Genomic DNA, 18,782 nt, shown 5'->3' on the forward strand with positions numbered 1-18,782 from the left:
TTTGTGTATTCCTGCCAATTCAGAGACATGTATTTACTCAGAAATCAATATTGACATGCTGCAACAGTATATGTGTCTAAAATGAGGTGCGTTTGACTCAATCTTACCAAACATAATCAGCAGTGGCACATTAATATAGAAGGAAGAGACACGGTAGTTTTCTCTCTGTGTGTGTATGTAAGAGTGTGTGTTTGTTTCTCTACCTTACTCTAACACATTACACTACAAATACCCTGCAGCACTTCATCCTCTTTCACAGGCCGAGGGTTAGTAATCAAACATAGATATGTGTTTGTGCATGAAAGCATGAGTGTACAGTATATTGTTTTATGCACATGGGTGCTTTAGTATTTTGTTTATCAATGATTCTTGAAATAATGCGCTCGTGTTTGCCTTGTTAGTGTATGTTGTGTGTGTGTGTGTGTGTGTGTGTGTGTGTGTGTGTGTGTGTGTGTGTGTGTGTGTGTGTGTGTGTGTGTGTGTATATCTGCGTGTTTTCAACCAGAGCGAGTCATTGGCCTTTCAGTGAACCACCCAAAGGCCAGTCAGGGATTGGCCCCGTGTCCACTGACTTGGATATTGACTGTGGAAAACAATGCTTGAGCTCACACTGTGGAACATGATTATGTCTTCAGTTTTACGGTAAAGAGGACTGTTGTGGCTGAATTTTTTTCAGTAAACACACTTCCTCCATAACTCCCGGGAACGTGTCACCAGTGGAGCTGCTTCTTCCTTGGAGAGCGCGCTCCACCGTTAAAGAGGCCGGTGAGAGCTACCTCTCTCCATCGCCGCTCAGAACAGCAGATTAGGCTAATTCAGATTATGCAAATGGCACACTCTCTGGCAAGGATTACAGGACACGGTACAAGAAGGAGAGAGGACAGCATGGCAGAAATAAAGTGGCACACTGAGAGTTTGGCCAAGAGAGAGAGATAAGAAATGGAGAAAGGAAGGAAGATTCATTGGGAAACGGAAGAAAGGAAGAGATGAAGGAGAAAGGAGAGCTAACATTAAATACCAGAGGCAGCAGCAGTGAGGAGGCAGCAAGGAGTTAAATCCTGTTCACGAGCTTTAGGAAGTGTGTGTGTGTATTGATGTAAAAGCTATTTGTTGCGACACAGTGCTGGCTGGAGAGAGTGACAGGCGGTCCTTCTTAGCTGACAGTTTAGGCCACCTTTCAATACGCCAAACAAGCTCTGAAAGAAAGGGGTTCAGGCTCTTGGTCACTGTCAGACTCCACAGTTTATAGCTGCTTGGAACAGATGGAAGTGAAGTCCCGAGCTGACTTTTATAGGTTGGGTTTATTTAGGTTTTCTTCACCTGCTAAGTTTGCAGTTTGCAAGTTTACTTTGGAGCATGAATCTTGTAGGTTTCTAGATCTCACCTGTTCAATAAAACTTTGCAACAGAAAGTTTGCACTTACAGGTGCTTAAAAAAGAGAAGCTTTTCTTACAGAAGCTTGTATCACCATTGTCAGATTGATTATTATCACCATGGATTGATAATAATCAATCATTATTTTCAAAAAAACATGAATGATGAAACCTGCTGCGTACTTGGCAGGAATACATCATCCACTCTCTTAATATGCATGTATAAATTACTGAACAGGCCTTCCAGGCACAGGCCCAAGTGGATCAAGGGGCCCACTTTACTGAATTTGAAGTCACTTTTCTTGTTTGAAAATCAAAGAGTTCAGTCAAATGTAGAGATGATGTGATCACAATTTAGCTCTTAAACCCTTTCTGAAGCTTTTACTATTACATATCTGCTGATACCAAGACCAATTATGAAAAATGTGAGATATGACATTGGGGCGGCTGTGGCTCAGATGGTAAAGCGGGTTGTTCACTAATTGGAAGGTTGATGGTTTAATCATTTGTTCCTCCTCATGTCAGAGTGTCCTTGGGAAAGACACTGAACCCAGAGTTGCTCCGTAAAGTGAGCACATTGCTTGACAGCTTTGTTATCATTGATGTGTGACTGTGTGTGTGAACGGAAAGCATTGTACAGTGCTTTGAGACTGTGCCTATATGAACATTTATTTTATAAATGTATTTATTTTGAGTCAAAAGTAGCTTGTTGAGGTGGTTCAGGCATTGGATTAGGATGGCTTCTGGGCACCTCGCATTGGAGGTTTTTGGAAACCTCCAATGCGATGTGAAATACAGAGACATTTTTCTGGCAGTGATAGCCTCAATCAGCAGTATGTGAACTCGTTTGTTGAGGCCTGGAATATAATGGATGTTATTTATTTGTAAAAGTCCCACACCATAGAGTTAAACACTGCAGGCCTCTGCATTTTCTATTAAAGGTTACCTACCAAATGTAATAGCTTTCGCAAAATCCTGTGAGTGGACTGCTCTGTCTAAAAAGTGTCCAGGTGGGATGCAATTCTCTGCTGTTGTCTTTCCTGTGATGTGCTTGTGTTTGGCTTTTATTTTGCAGTATTTGCTTAAAGCTTCATTCTGTTCAGTATTGTGTTTACCAAAGACAAAGTGTACCCACACGACCGACGTGGCTTATTTTTTACTCCACCAGCCTTTTGTTGGCTGCACCTGTCACTGCTTCTGTTTCTCCAACATTGGACTCATTTTCACTGTCTTCATTGTCCCTCATGGTGGCATTACATCAGTAAAAAAAACCTCCTAGCTGCTAACAAGGAGTGTGCCAACTGTGTGTGGGGGTGTGGACATAAACAAAGATGGTGATCACATGGTTACTGACAACAAATAATTTTTTCTTAGTGAGGTAGGCAAAGTCTTGAAGTTATAGCCAAGTGAAGTTTCGCTTATTGAACATTATCCATCAATGCATTCATCTGTCCATCCATCGTCATGGTAACATCAAGTGGAGCGAGTAAGCCCAGATTCCCTGGCAACTTTTTCCGCTCATGCTGGGGTTGTGTTTATATTCTCAGCAATAAGTCAGACACATTTGTGGTGGGTGTTGGCCTCCGCCAGGGCTGTCCTTCATTAGCGATCCTGCTTGTGTCCTTCATGGACAGAATATCTAGGCGCAGCCAGGGGGAGGATAATGTTGGGTTTGGGGGTGTCAGGATTTGCTGTTTGCAGATGATGTGGTCCTGTTAGCCCTTATCAGGCCGTGACCTTCAGCATTCACTGGGGCGGTTTGTAACTGAGTGTGAAGCAGCTGGGATGAGAGTCAGCACCTCCAAGTCTGAGGCCATGATACTTTGCTGGAAAAAGGTGGATTTCTCTCTCTTTAGTAGTTTTAAGTATCTCGGGGTCTTGTTCACAAGTGAGGGCAGGATGGAGCGGGAGAATGACAGGCTGATTGAGGCGGCGTCGGCAGTAAACTTTGTGCTGTACTGGACTGTTTCGGTAAAGAGGGAGCTGAGTCAAAAGGCAAAGCTTTTAATTTACCAGTCAGCCTACATTCTGACCCTCATCTATGGTCACGAGCTCTGGGTAGTGACAGAAAGAATAAGATCGCGATTACATGTGACTGATATAAGTTTCCTCTGCTAGGTGCCCGGGCTCAGCCTTAAGAATAGGGTAAGGAGCTCCGACATCTGGAGGAAGCTGGGAGTAGAGCTGCTTCTACTTCATATCAAAAGTAGTCAGCTGTTGTGGCTCAGGTGGCTTGCAATGGACCATTCGGTCTCTATACAACTGAACATATAAATAATGTTAAAGAAAAAACTCAATTAAATGATTTATTTAATTAATGCCAAAGTGAAATTCACTTGTTACGGGGGTTTAAGTGATAAATGTTGCAGTCAAGATGTGCTTTTTTGTGAGAATGTGTTATGGCTACAGCAACAGATTTATATCTGTTTAGTAGCAGATCCTGTGCAATAAAAAAAAAATCTGTTTCTCAGGTCTTAATGTGGTGTAAGTTTGGTATATTCTCCTGTAGTATTTGTACAATACTTGTGAAGAGGAGAATTCGTGTGCATCAGCTCTTGCTGAAGGTTTCTCCATTCAGTTCATCTGTGCGTCATATCAACACAGAAATGCTTCTGAATAATCACAGTACCAGACACCTCCTGGTCGAAGACTTGAATGAACACAACATACACTACACTTAATCATCCTTATCAAGTGACGTTTATACTAATAAGCATCTTTTAAATGTCTAGAAAATTAAATTAAATACTCCTCTCTTGCCACTAAATCTAATTTTCTGCTGCCCTGCTGCTGTAATTCCACAACAGTAAATAAAGCAAACCTGCAATTGACAACTCTGTGGGAAACCTCTTGATACAGCAGAGCCCCCTGCTGTCTGCAAGTCTGCGGCTGCACCTCAGCCCCGGCGGCAATCACTGCTTCTTTTTTCTGCCTTCACATTAAGACTATAAATGAGATGCAGTTCGTCCTGATACACAGATACTACAAACATATTTTTATTTTTACTTCATCATGATTTTCAGTGTGTGTTTTCCTATTTTACATGGTCTATACTTTAAAAACAATGCACATTTTATTTGATAAAAAAAATAAATTTTTGGGGGATTTTCAGAGCTGTCACTTCATGTATAAAATGTCAGCTAAATATGAAATATACAGCACGTCTTTATTGGTAGTTTTGATTAATCGTTGAGCTTTCTGTGCTAGTTTCTGCTACCCCCTGCTGGTACATGTACGTCATAGCAGGTCATATACAGTAGTTCCCTCTTCTTCTCATTCAGGCTCAGTGCAATAATTCGTTACTACTGTGTAAAGTCCACACGGCAGATTAGGAAGGATCTTGTCATCTCAATGGGTGTATTCATAATTACTGATTTCGACAAAGTGTTGTTTATATTGCAGAGTAAGTCATACGAAAGGACTTGGGCTTGTTGAGGTAGAAAAGTCACTTTGTAGGTAAATTTAGCCTTCGGTTATTCGGGGATAACTGTGTGTCTTAATGGGAACAATTAATCTAGTGCTGATCTGCACGTGACCCCCCTCCACACACACACACACACACACACACACACACACACACACACACACACACACACACACACACACACACACACACAGTCACAACAAACACATATGGTAATACAGTGGAAGATAGGTTTATCTTTGGTACAATGTGCTCAGATCAGACCCTGAAGTTTAAAGCCCCGTTCCCAAAGAGTGAAGGACACGGTGACTGTAATACAGAGGCGGGAGTCGGTGTATAGAGAGCGAGAGGAAGGGAGAGCTGGTGCGACGGAGCGAAGGTCAGGGTAAGAGAGGAAGATGCCTCAGGGAGTAGAGAGAGGCAGGTGAGAGCTGAGCTCCCTGTAGGAGAAAGCAGGATGGAGAGAAGGTTTATAACCACGTGAGCGAGAGAAAGAGCTGTACAGAGAAATTATAGCTGACCGGGCTTAGAATTGAGCTGCATGTGGTAAAAAGCTGTTTCCAGTTAGTTCCATATTGTGTATTATTAAAAATAATAATAAAAAAATAAACACTTCAGAGGACTGAGGAAATGAGAGAAAAGTTGGAGACCGAAAGCTTCAAGATAAACTAACGAGCACAGAGAAAAGAAAGCCGTACTCAAAATGGAAGGAGAGGATCAGAGTGAGAACAGTTTACACACCCTCGCCATCATTCTGCTGTGCTGTGGGGCTGTCAAAATGCTACATCTGCTGGGAGTCATCACTGTGGAGGGTGAGTCATTGTAACTACTATCATCCAGCACTAACTCTACCAGCAGAGTCTTACACTACTGCATGGTTATCAACGAGCAAATTGTTGGAGAAAATTATCTGTATTATTCATGTGTGAATATTGGATAAATCTGATTTTTCTTGGGAAACAAAAAGAGAATAATAAAGAAAGAAACAGTGAATAAATAGAAACTGATGCTGGCTGTTGTCAGATTTGCACCCTTAACCACTGGAGAGGGATGGTTTATTTTCTTCCTCTGCTGATTTTAATACTGTAAATATGCAGTTGACTCATACATTGGTTTGTCTGCTGATAATAATGCTATTCTGGTCTGATGTCATGCAGTATGTACAGAAAACTGAATCTAAAACAGCTACAACTCACTGCAAACCAGGATTCAAAAAAATCTCTGTTCATAGTTTTTATGTAGATACGTTCTAACCATTGATGTTAGTTTCCTTTTTTTTTTACACAGCCTATTTAATTTATACATATTTATGCCTTAACATTCCCTGCTTACTTTGGTTTTTACAATAATTTAAATACTAGGTGGGAGAAATGGCCATAATTCCATGACAACAGTAAGGAAGCTTCATCTGAAATATTTATCTCTGATCATCAGAAAAACTGACTGAGAGAAGGTGTAGAAAACACACTAAAATAGGAACTATTGCTGATTTGTATACTTGTTTTTTATTTAGTTAAGTCAGATTTACTCATAGAGACCAAAATCACAAATTGGCCTGAAAAGAGCTAAATAATTAAAACAGAATCAGACAGGTTTTTGACGTGAGTACACATCCTGTCCTGTGTTAAACGATCTTCATAATACTGTCCTATTAGATTTTGTACAACATGTGCTGCTGCTGTAACATAAGCTGCTTTTAAAAAAACCTTTTTGTCATTTCTTTAGGGGTTAAATTTAACATTGTACTTGTAGACAGGACATTCTGTGCAGGGGTGTAAGCACGGAGTGTGACGGTGTCACCAGAGTTTTCACCCGGACAATAGAGTCGCACTGAGGCCTATCAGAGGAGTGCATGTGATGTAACTCTATAGGTGTATGAATCCAATGTAGTGTGAATGAATAATGTAAAACCGACGCCAACAAATTAAGCTCACTCTTGTGAAGTTGATTTCCCGTAAAGAACATAACATCCGAATCTGTGTTTTATAAAGCTGTTTTGGCAGGGGGGTCTGCACCTCCACCCTAATGTGAAAAAGTATGATCTGCCTGGTTGATGAAGCAAATGACCTTCAGGGTGAGTGAGTGAGTGAGAGAGAGAGAGAGAGAGAGAGAGAGAGAGAGAGTGTGTGAGTGAGTGAGTGAGTGAGTATAAGAGAGAGACAGTGAGAGGACGAAATAAGAGAATACCTTGTAATCAGCATGCAGCCTTTTGGCACACACTGTGAAGTCAGCTCACACAGACGCATGTTTAACTGTGTGCAGAAGTATCTACTAACAATCTTATTTTCTAGAGTCCAGCAGCCGAGCCTCCTAAAGATTATAAAGATGTATTGTAGGAAGTTACAGTTCCATCACAGACTTTTTTTTTTTTATAAATTATAATAAGACTTTTGGCCCATGCTGCTCAATCACACATTATCTTGAAAAAGCCATTAAACATTGTATTATTTAAACACCACTAAGATTTTTTTTCTTTTCTTTTTTTTTCCGTTGTGCCTTTTACTACTTTACATTAGGACCACTTTATCATATTCTGAATTTGTATTATTACTTCTATTAAATTATGCACAGTTATAACGGTATGCATAATTATGACATTGTGGATGTCTTCAGGGAATGCGCTCTTTCAAATGTGAAGATGAGAGCCAGTGAGAGAGGGTATCTTAATTTTTAAAGGCTTCTGTCATGTTCACCTATAGGCGCTTTGTGTCTGTCTGTGTGTGTGTGTGTGTGTGTGTGTGTGTGTCTGTTTTTGCGTGCGTGTTTGCGTGTGTGTGTGTGTGTGTGTGTGTGTGTGTCAGAGTCAGTGGTGTGCCCTCTCTCCATTCACCTGCAGCGAGGAGAGTAATGAGTTGTTAATGATAGGGCCGCTGAGAGGAGGAACAGAGCTGATAACTTGACCTCTATCTCTGTGCACCTCCATCTTTCATCCTCTCCTCTCTCTTCTCCTCTCCTCTCCTCTCCTCTCCTCTCCTCTGCTCTCTTAGTCTCTGTTGACTTATGTTTTGTTTGTCTTCTTTTTCATGATTGTCCCTTTAGACAAAGCTGACGATGACTTGGAGATGACCATGGTGTGCCATCGACCGGAGGGCCTCGATCAGCTAAAAGCTCAAACCAACTTCAGTAAAAGAGAGCTCCAAGTGCTCTACAGGGGCTTCAAGAACGTAAGTGACTCTCCAAGAACACTGAAAAGGAAAACTTTTAGTTTGTTTACTAGATTTCTCCACTTAACTGCAAAGGGACGGAGACCAAAACTGTCTGTGTGTGTGTGTCACAGAATTTGACCTGATATCATGGGGAAGCCAAGTTTGTGTTGAAGAATTTATTGTGAGCAGGCCAACTTCCATTTATGATTACATCTTATAGATATGATAATGATGAGGATTGCTACATTTTTTTTACATTGTTTATTTGCTAATTTTAGATAGATAGATAGATAGATAGATAGATAGATAAGACTTTATTAATGTGTGCCTCTATACTGACCAGATGTTTGCCAAAGTCATATTCCTTTGTTCTTTTGGAATAAAACCATTGCTTCTATGGTATAAAAGCATTTAAACAGATGGACTGAATGGTGTTTAGTTATTGGACTTCTGTGCTAGTACACCCTGGCGATCTGTCCAGGGTGTACCCTGCTTTCGCCCAATGTGAGCTGGGATAGGCTCCAGCCCCCCGTGACCCTGTTCAGGATACAGCTGGTATAGATAATGGATGGATGGATGGGACCGGAAAGTGTGCTCTAACTAACTACTCAAAGCTTATGCCAGGAGGCTCCGACCGTTTGTTGAAGCACGGATTCATAAGGAGCAGTGCGGATTCCGTCCTGGTCGTGGAACAGTGGACCAGCTCTTTACCCCACGCAAGACTGGGATTCTGGGAGTTTGCCCGGCTTTGTGAACTTGGAGAAGGCTTTCGACCGGGTCCCTCCGGGTGTTTTGTGGGGGGTGCTGCGGCAGTACGGGTTGCCGGACCCGTTGCAACAGGCCATCCGGGCTCTGTACAACAGCAGTAGGAGCTGTGTTCGTGTTGTCAGCAATAAGTCTGACACATTCCCGGTGGGTGTCGGCCTCCGCCAGGGCTGTCCTTTGTCACCGGTCCTGTTTGTGACCTTCATGGACAGGATAGCTCGGCGCAGCGGGAGGAGGAGAACATCAGGTTTGGGGGTCTCTGTATCGTCTCTGCTGTTTGCAGTTGATGTGGTCCTGTTGGCCTCTTCAGACCATGACCTCCAGCACTCACTGGGGCGGTTTGAAGCCGAGTGTGAAGCGGCGGGGATGAGGGTTAGCACCTCCAAATCTGTGGATTGCTCCCTCCAGGTGGGGACGGAAGGAGTTTAAGTATCTCGGGGTCTTGTTCACGAGTGAGGGGAGGACGGAGCGGGAGAGCGGCTGCAGCAGGAAAACAGGCGCTGCACTGGACTGTGTTGGTGAAGAGGGAGCTGAGCCCGAAGCTTTCCATTTACCGGTCGATCTACGTTCCGACCCTCACCTATGGTCACAAGCTCTGGGTGGTGACCGAAAGAACAAGATTGTGGCTACAAGCGGCTGAAATGAGTTTCCTCCGTAGGGTGGCTGGGCTCAGCCTTAGAGATCGGGTAAGGAGCTCGGACATCAGGAGGGAACTCGGACATCAGGAGGGAACTCGGAGTAAAGCCGCTACTCCTTCGCGTCGAAAAGAGTCAGCTGAGGTACTTTGGGCAGGATGCCTCCTGGGCGCCTCCCACTGGAGGTTTTCCGGGCATGCCCAACTGGAAGTAGACCCCGGGATGAGCTGGAAAATGTTGCAGGGAAGAGGGAAGTCTGGACCAACTTGCTTGGCCTGCTGCCACCGCGACCCCATCCCAGATAAGGGGAAGAAAATGGATGGATGGATGGATGGATAGGTGGATGGGTGGATGGATGGATGGTATGGTATGGTATAGTATGTAAATAGGGGCACAGTGGTTCAGTGGTTAGCATTGTCGGCTCACAGGGAAAATGTTCTGCGTTTAATTCTGGGCCTGGGCCTTTCTGTGTGCAGTTTGCATGTTCTCCCTGTGCCTGTGCGGGTTCTCTCCGGGTACTCTGGCTTCCTCCCAACATCCAAAAAACATGCATCTCAGGTTAATTGGTGATTCTATAAATTAAACATATTCATATTTCAATGGCTTGACCCTATATTTACAGTGAATTTAGTTGTATTGGTGATTTTGCTTGTCTTTGTTTTATTGTAATTTTCACAATAGACATATAGTGTTAAGTTGCCGTAAAGTTATAATTGATTCAAGGACAGGTCAAATGCAAAAACTGGATTCAGTAGGGACAACCATGTAAGAAGGTCAGGAATTGCATCTGCAGTTTGTTGTACATTTGGTGATTGACAGTAATAGTTTATAATTACTAGAGACTGTAATGTGACTATTTGACTACTTAATACACAGTCTCCCATTAGCTCTTTTTAATCACACTGGTCTAAAACCCTCCATTAGTCTCATTTCACCTCTGTTTGACTTGTCCCTGCAGGCCTGTCTAGTTTTTACATTCCCCTTACTGCCGCTATTTTTTGTGTCCCTCTTTTTGTCCAGGAGTGTCCTAGTGGGGTCGTAAATGAGGACACCTTCAAGCAAATATACTCCCAGTTCTTCCCACATGGAGGTGAATAGAGTGTGTGTGTGTAGTGATATTTGCCTCTACACCTGACTTTGTCTCGTTTCTACCCAGCGTAGTAACAGTCTTTTTCCTCTTCTCCTGCAGATGCCAGCACCTACGCACACTACCTGTTCAATGCATTCGACACAGGAAACACAGGATCCATAAAGTTTGAGGTTTGTTTTATTCTCGTTTATTTCCACATGTCTGCTTGTTGCTATTTAGGCTCTAAAGATGTCGAATTACCGGTCCCCTTTTCAGTTTGTCTTCTGTTACTGTCTCCATCAGGACTTTGTGACAGCTCTGTCCATCCTGCTGAGGGGCTCCGTCACCGAGAAGCTCCAGTGGACCTTTAACCTCTACGATATCAACAGAGATGGATACATCAACAAAGAGGTTTGTGTTCCTTTGTATATTGCGGTTATAACACAATGTGGGGTTCATTAATCGTGTCTCGTTGTGTGTTTATTTCACAGGAGATGACAGACATCGTCAGAGCAATATATGACATGATGGGGAAGTACACTTACCCTGCCTTGAAAACTGATGCACCCAAACAGCATGTGGATGCCTTCTTTCAGGTACCAACATCTGATTCCTTTGGTTATGTCTGATAAAAACCCAGCAACACAAACACTGATGACAGACCAAATAAAGAAGCATTAGTTAAACATGACATCTGTTGGATATCCGGAAGCTGCAACAGCAGAAAAAAGGTCAGTCAGCACGAGCAGCAATGTTCACAATGACTTACGAGCAAAGTAAAAGCAAATTAGACTTGCAGGAAAATCCAAGGAAAAGTGAGGAGCAGCATCACACCAGTGAGTGCTGAGTAATAAATAAGTTGGTAAAACTCACAGAATAGGTCATTGATTTTAGTAGGGTGTGTATTTCAGTTTATTTATTTACAAAATGCATTTCTATCTTTTAACTCCTGACAGCAATGTTGTGATATCATTTGTGCTTCTGTCCACAGAAAATGGACAAAAACAGAGATGGTGTGGTCACTCTTGATGAATTCATCCTGTCTTGTCAAGAGGTACTCCGTTTTTTTCTTTAACATATTTAATCCAGAGGATCCATAAACTTTTATGAGACCTTTTTCACTGAGGATATTTTGACATGGCGCAGGAAAAACACGGGTATAGAATATTTTATAATGGTTGAATACCATTGAACAGAGCCATCGTTAAAGTACCATGATTTTCCAACTGTGACAAGTAAAAAATTTTTTTTTTTTTAAATCCCCCCAATCAAAATAATTTTACTTACTATTTACGATTTGCCTACCACCTTTGCAAGTGTCTTTTTCTTCGCTATTAATTATGGTCTTTGTTACTTGTTTTATTAGTGTATTTGTCTGCAGAGATATTATTAACATTTTATGGTTGTTTACTGCCCCCTAGTGGCCAGTAAAATGAATTAAAAGGTGATTGTTGAACGACTTTCTCCTCACAGACAACTTTTTTGTTCCCCTTCTTTTTTACACAGGATGAAAACATCATGAGGTCCCTACAGCTCTTTGAAAATGTCATCTAGACACAAACACGAGGGAGATGGTGCAACAGACGAAAGCACAGTGTGAGAGTAAAGAAGAGAACAAAGGAGAAAGAAAAGGAGATAAACATGAATCTGCAGGGAAAAAAAAGGGAACAGCTTAATTTGTGAGTGAGAGGAAACAAGAAGCTTTTTCACTTTGGGTGTGACCGTTTGCCACAGAAACGCGTGGAAGGCATCTTACTGGAACAAATCTACGGTGACACACCATTGCTGGTTTTGGAAAATGTCCTTTAGATTCCATTTGACCTTTCTGTGACCATTTACCTTGTCTCCATCTCCCTCGTATGTTGCTGTGCTGTCATCTTGGACAGTGTGTTCTTCATACCACAGTGTAAATACTGCCCCTCTGATATTGGGTCCAATACCTTTCTGAATTCTGTAAATTGTTATCAAGCAGGACTGAAGTTCCTGAAAGCAGTTTAACAGTGAGATCAACCAGCTGCACACATTGCTCATTAGAGGCTTGAATAAATCAAATGTTTTCATCATGAATTTCTGCGACAATACAACAGACATGAGCAATATTGTGTGAAGCATGCAAGACAGAGGCCCACAGCATATGTGCCATAACAACATGGTGGAAGTATACTCAACTTTTTTTGCTTACATGGTTTCAGTTGGGAAATTAGGGTCTGTGTGCAGCGTCGCCCAGAGCTGCCTCATCTGTTTGCAGATGTCGACTAGATCCAGCCACAGGCCGGTAAAGGTCTGCGGAGATGAATGTGACTTCAGCAAGCTTGTCTTGCGTCTTGTGACAGCCTGCAACAGTCTTCAAAAGCCTTCTTAACTCCTGCTGTGTTCCAGTGTTGTCGATCAGCGTTTGAATGTTGTAACGACTTGACTGTAGGTATTTAACCGTTTTGTTTGTGGCTTGTTCTCGCTGTCTGGTTTCCTCAGTGTCCGTCTGTGTGTCTCTGACTCTGACCACCTGTTTGTCTCTCTGTCAGATTGGATCCACCTGACATTCATTGTTAAATAAAGAGCTCATTTGAAGGCAGACAGATGGAGAGCATTTCAACGATGTGCATGTGTTGTGTGTGTGGTGTCCTGTTGTAAAGGTCCTGTTTGCCTGAATATTACAGTGTCATTTGTTGGAGTATGCAGCTTCGTCTTGTGGACACTACAATCTGTCCAGCTGAACTGATCGTGTTTTTCGCTGCAGCGAAGAGTTTCCTCTTCAACTCTGTCTGTTAATAATGTCGACTCAAAGCGACCAGCATTACACTGTGAGGAATGATGGGTGAAGGAATCCAGAGGAAGATGAAGATGAGAGAATAAGACAGGGAATAAGACCTTTTCGCTAATTCTGGAGGAATGGAAGCCATGTTTCAAACAACAGCCATTGTTTTGAAGATTGAGCAGGACAAAAACACTGATTTAAAAATGATTTACTGTCATGCCCACTCACTGTGCTACCAATAGTGTAATAAAAATCTTTACTGGGATGTGTTGCAGCTCTTCTTAAATGTACCCAGACTTCAGATAGACTGGCAGACAGGACGACGGACAGATAGACAGGCATACAGACAGACACTTAAAACTGTCAGAATGAAATAATGTGTGTATTGAAATATTGTATAAAATCATTATATTTATCAATAAACTTTTCAAGAAATAAAATTGACTCGTCCGCTATTTTTGTTTTACCTTGTTGCTCCATGAGTTTTTCTTCTTTTGACCTCGTAATAATGTGTTAAAATAATTTCTGTGGCGCATCATAAAGACCATGAGCAAAAGGGTCACAGGAACAGTTTATACTGTTATTTACACATATACAATGAAAGTACAAAAAGAGTTGTACATTTGTGCCTCGATCCCAAAGGACACGGCCCACAAATAAAGCATGATAATGTGCATATGAAAAAAAACGTCACCACCATCACTGAGCATGCATCACTCCCTTTATTACCCAACTTGCAGCCTGTTTCATATTTTCTTCACCTCTCCCCACTAAACCTGATATCTAATTTATTTCTATGACTGCTCCCAATGGTATTTTATTCCCATAATGTAACATTTTGGGCAACATTTTGTTGGGATATAGGTGGTTAACCATACACAGGTAATTGTGGCGGTGCGTTGTAGTTGGTGTGAATACATAAATGAGATTTGAAGAAAGATACAGCACCTGAACAATTTTCTCAGCTTTTGTCAGCATTTTTTTTGTTTTGTATTTCAATAAAACAGAGGGGGAGATTTATTTAAATCTCATAAACACATCTTAATACAAGCACTATATGATGCTGCAGTGCAGACTTTGTCTTTATTCAGCTGGTGTTCCTCCCATTAGAAAGCAGCAGACAAGCGTACAGTCTGTTGCAGAGTAAGGAGATGGTTGTGTTGAGAAAAAAACACCTTAACAAAACACAGATTTTTGTGTCCCTCTGTGGAGAATAAATTACCTCCTTCAGGCCTGTAGGGTACATTTCTTTCTCCTCTTATTCTACTAAACAGAATAAGTACAAGCATTAGAGCACAATCACTGGGTGACAAGAAATTTTAATGAGTCTGTTTCAGCTCCCTTTTGAATTTGAAAAGTCCTGCTGTTCCCATGGATACAGTCTAAAAAATTTAGTCCAACAAAGTTTCTGCTTCATGATAGGCACCACTCACCATCACTTCAGGTCCAACTTCACAACCATCCACTCAAATGGGTGTGATCCATTCCTCGGTTTTTCTGGTCACACAAGGATCAAAGTAAGTCCCAACGTCCTCATGTAGGCCTAATTTAATATATCTATCCTCCCAGGGTTGATAGAGGAAGCTCAGTGATTACAGCGTGGTGTCTGGTCTCTATTCCCTGTCCTCGGCCCAGGGTTGGAGGTTCTGCAGAGCATACAGGGAGGAGTTATGGGCGCACAGTGGATCCGACACCGCTGATTCGCTGAGGGACTTCTGGAGGGCGGACTGCTGCAGCTGCAGTATGAGGCGATTGGCCTGCTGACGCTCCGCCTCCCTCTCCTCGGCTGTCTGTCTCCTGAAACATGACAGAAGAAATAAAACATTTATGAAAATATATTAAAAAAAAATAATAAAAAAGAATAAGAAGTGGGGTTTGTGTACAATTAAAGCACAGTGATAAATGCCTATACGTGTGAGAGTTTCTATGGGAAGCATAAAAAAGCAGAGGTAAATACTTACGAGCATAAAAATATACTGAATGAAGAATATGTATTTTTATCTGTAATGTTTAATAAATGCTAAGGTCTACATTTTGGGGATTCTTTTCCAAAATAGTTTTGGGCTGAAAATTCTACAAATTATAGTTTGAAACTAAAATGTATTTGTCCTGAAGAGAAAAAAAGTAAATACGACAAGAAAATTATACTGAAGCTGAATTTGTTAAAAAATATTTTTGCGGTTAATGCGCATGTTTTTTTTTCGTGTCGACGGGGTCAATCAACAGGAAATTACGCACGGGGTCATCGCCTCATGCAGAAAGTTTGGGTTTTGAGTATGACGTCTCTTCCTGGTTTTCTCCGGGAGAAATGTGTTCAAATAGTTGAAGCCTATAATGTAAGTACTGACAAATTTGAACAGAACATTTCAAACCAACCTCCACTTGGTCCTGCGGTTCTGGAACCAGGTTTTGACCTGTGCGTCTGTCATCTTCAGACTCTTGGCCAAAGCTGCACGCTCAGCGCTGGCCAGGTACTTCTGCCGGTGGAAACGTTTCTCCAACTCGCAGATCTGAACTCTGGAGAAGGAAGTGCGGGGCTTTTTCCGTTTGGGAGGTGTCCGGTTCTGGTACGGGTGCCCTATCCGCCGCGTAACGGCGAACGGAACCAGAGCCGCTGCAGCGTGGGGAGACAGGGAGACACCGGTAAGTGGAAGAAAAGACTTAACACGACACCAAACAGAATAATTCACTCCTCACTCTGTATGGAAATTCAAGGCCATATATCACAGATATCAGCCCTGTTTGACAATAATCCCTAATTCAGATTTTGTAGACCAAGTGTCAGATGGTTGTGCAACCAGAATTTTTAAGGCAATATAGCTAATAATGAATAACATGAATACTCACCTGAAAGTAGTTTTAACAGATAATATCATCACTGGTAATTACAAAGAGGACAGCAGACCTTTTGGCCTATTAACTGTAGCAACCCCAACTGAATAGCTACCATTGAATAGTGTATTAAAGGCCTTTGAAGGTTTCTATTAATCTTCAATAAAAAACAGACTGTAGGACACAGGAAAATATTTTAAGTCAAGTTTAAACCGTTTAATCTACACATCAGTTAAATTTATCACAGCCTTTATTTAATTTTATTATTTTACATAACACGACTGTTTCACCTTTCTCTATACTTTATATAGTAAATAAATTAACATAGCTACTAATAGGCAACATACTTTTGTTTATCTCCAATTCAGTCAGTTAGTAATATTTAAATATTTTATAGAAGTAAATTGCTACAAAACCATGTTGTGCCTGGTTCGTTTGTTAAAAGTACGTGTGAATGTATTACATTTGTTTTGTCCATCTATAGAAAATAATATTAACAATAATAATGAGGCATTTAATAATAACCTGTAAATGTAGTTTTTTTTAATATTCTTTTTTAAATATGTAAACTTGTATTTTGTTGTGTGTTCCGTTTTAAGCGATGTTTGATAATTATCGAGAAAACATTTCTGTTGGCTGTAAAAACAAATATTTGGCACAGATGTTCGTTTTTTGATGGTTCAGCAGCTACTTTAGTTTTAAACATATAAAATATTAATAAGGGGAACCCATTTGGTCTAGCAGCTGGCCTACCTGATATTCTGTCCTTGGCGAACCTGTTTCCTATCCAGGGGAAGCACAGCCCTCCAAAGCCAGGCACAGCGCTCTGGACGGGGGCCGGGGGTCCCGGGGCTGTCACCGGTCTGTGGGCTGGGACTCGAATCACTCCCCGGCTGCCCAGACTCCTACTCTCTCCGTATGAACCTGAAGCCTCCACCGGAGGCATTATACCGGAGAGGGAGATAGATAGCGCGGTGTATGAGGGCGCGTTGGTCCCAGTCGGACTTCCTAAACTGTAATAGCCGTCCCCGTTGCTTAAATCGGATCCACTTTGTCTTCCGGCCGTGCGCCCGTTCTCTTGCTCTGTACTGGCTCCCAGAATCTGGTCGATGCCGAAGCTGATGGGCTCGTGCTGGGCCGGTTTCGGAGGAGGGCTCGGCGCGCTGGGTGCTTGCTCCATCCCTCGCTCTGTCGCAAAACGAACGAGAAAACTGAACGAGATGTTTTCAGGGAGGTTCACAATAGGGTCAAACTGAGCCAAAAGTCATCATCAGAAGTCTCTCCATCGCTGTCCAGTCGAATGCCCAGAATCCAGCGTGTCCTCGTTGTCTTGAGCAGGCCTCTGTCAGAGGACTGGGTCCTCTCAGGCTGTGGTGAAAGTTTGATGGGCGTTTGGAGAAATGTGACGCTCTGTCCTCCTCTCAGCGCGTCAAAACGCTCCGTCTAGCAGCTCCGTCCTCCTCCATCCCTCTCCACCTTTCATTGGCTGGCACCGGAATGACTGATTGAATGTCAGTGGGGGTAGGCCCACAATTTGGCACAATAATCAAGATTTCCCATTACCACGGGCATCAGTGTGTTGAATATGTGGTAAGATATGGCATCTTCATGCCCTCTGAATGAGTCAGTGTTTCATTTGGAGTCTCATGTAGCTAAATTTGAACAGAGAGTAAGCAGAAAGTTCTGAAAATGTATATAGAAAAAAAAATCAAACCAGGGAGGGAGACCAATTTTATCTGCTGTTTGGCAAAGAAGTTTATCACTTCAACCAATTGGCGTTTTGTCAGTGACCTGTCAGTGTTCTGCTTATCTGCAGAAATGCATTCATAATAAGAGAGTTTAAGTTGTGTCGTGAAATAATATCAGGTAGAAAAACTTTTTATGGAGTGTGACAAATTGATGCTTCTGCCCACTTCACACAAAGTGCGCATCATTTGTCCTTTCACTGTCTCTAGTCATCTCCTCAGTCTGTAGGTTTTGACTCATGTGGAATATGCAGGAAACATAAACTGATTGAAAGCCACTGGAAGATTTATTTCTAAGATGAAGACGAGCATGGTGAATGTTTAGTAATAAGAAGAGGTCAAAAGGTACAAAATACCAGTCTCAGTTTTTTCCTTTAAATTTCAACCCCCCATCTCGTTCATGCCATTAAATCAAATGCCGAGTTAGGCTTTATTTATTTGTATATGTCTTTGATTATCACTTGTACATTTAATGTGCAGCTAAAATGTAGCTATATAGAGAGACCAGTATAAAAGTATTTATTTCTCAATGTTCACAATGCTTTAAATTTAAAACCTTATTCTGAGCTCCTCATATTCAAACCAAGATCAAATGTTTCATAAATGTTCAGAGACGTTTCACATTGTGTTGATTCGATATCTTGTCACATTAAAAAAAAATAACGTCAAAACATTTACTTAACAATGTCGTTTTTACAACCATTTTTAATTATATATCAAAAGAGGTTATGAAAGTCGAATAAACATAATGAATCCATCTTAATAACAACCATGTGCGTAATTACGCACTTCTGTTCCATGACATGACACCCATCATGTCGCCCCTTTAAAACAAAAAGACAGCAGCCTTATTGAACATTGGCAGAATCACCAGCACCTATTGAGCTTGGCAAAGACTTACGTGGCCTTATTTGTTCCTGGTGGCCAGTGCCACATTAAATGACCTGACAAGGGAAAGCCACGGGCTGCCTCAGATAAAGTGTCCGGGCTCTGGAAGCTGCTAACCGCTCAGATTCAATGTAACAGCCGCCCAAAGTG

The 18,782-nt window shown here is 41.8% G+C and overlaps 2 protein-coding genes across 2 annotated transcripts in view; one reads left to right on the forward strand and one right to left on the reverse strand.

Annotated features, from left to right (window-relative positions):
* Window positions 1-13,607, forward strand: part of LOC138211143 (A-type potassium channel modulatory protein KCNIP1-like) — a 41,642-nt gene extending 28,035 nt beyond the window's left edge. The window contains exons 3-9 of the mRNA XM_069170813.1: window positions 7,837-7,961; window positions 10,364-10,433; window positions 10,533-10,603; window positions 10,716-10,823; window positions 10,904-11,008; window positions 11,404-11,466; window positions 11,919-13,607. Of these exons, the coding sequence (XP_069026914.1) occupies window positions 7,837-7,961; window positions 10,364-10,433; window positions 10,533-10,603; window positions 10,716-10,823; window positions 10,904-11,008; window positions 11,404-11,466; window positions 11,919-11,966 (590 nt within the window). The 3' untranslated portion in view covers window positions 11,967-13,607. The remainder of the gene's footprint in view (window positions 1-7,836; window positions 7,962-10,363; window positions 10,434-10,532; window positions 10,604-10,715; window positions 10,824-10,903; window positions 11,009-11,403; window positions 11,467-11,918) is intronic.
* Window positions 13,608-13,726: 119 nt separating this feature from the next.
* On the reverse strand, window positions 13,727-17,415 carry LOC138211142 (T-cell leukemia homeobox protein 3-like). Its single transcript, XM_069170811.1, has 3 exons — window positions 16,753-17,415; window positions 15,544-15,781; window positions 13,727-14,964 (listed from the first exon to the last, which is right to left on the reverse strand). The coding sequence occupies exons 1-3, from the start codon at window positions 17,177-17,179 to the stop codon at window positions 14,781-14,783; spliced, it is 849 nt and encodes a 282-aa protein (XP_069026912.1). The 5' UTR covers window positions 17,180-17,415; the 3' UTR covers window positions 13,727-14,780.
* Window positions 17,416-18,782: the final 1,367 nt, after the last annotated feature.

The sequence above is a fragment of the Embiotoca jacksoni genome, unplaced genomic scaffold, assembly GCF_022577435.1.
Source record: "Embiotoca jacksoni isolate LCO1_2020_lvr unplaced genomic scaffold, fEmbJac1.0.p SCAF_5, whole genome shotgun sequence".
Taxonomy (NCBI): domain Eukaryota; kingdom Metazoa; phylum Chordata; class Actinopteri; family Embiotocidae; genus Embiotoca; species Embiotoca jacksoni.

Excerpts from the sequence above, each read along its gene's own strand:
- LOC138211142 (XM_069170811.1), bottom strand. The coding sequence starts at position 17,179 with ATGGAGCAAGCACCCAGCGCGCCGAGCCCTCCTCCGAAACCGGCCCAG. Across the intron at positions 15,782-16,752 it reads CGCCAAGGACAGAATATCAG|CGGCTCTGGTTCCGTTCGCC; the intron begins GTAGGCCAGCTG and ends CCCACGCTGCAG. Across the intron at positions 14,965-15,543 it reads AACCGCAGGACCAAGTGGAG|GAGACAGACAGCCGAGGAGA; the intron begins GTTGGTTTGAAA and ends GTCATGTTTCAG.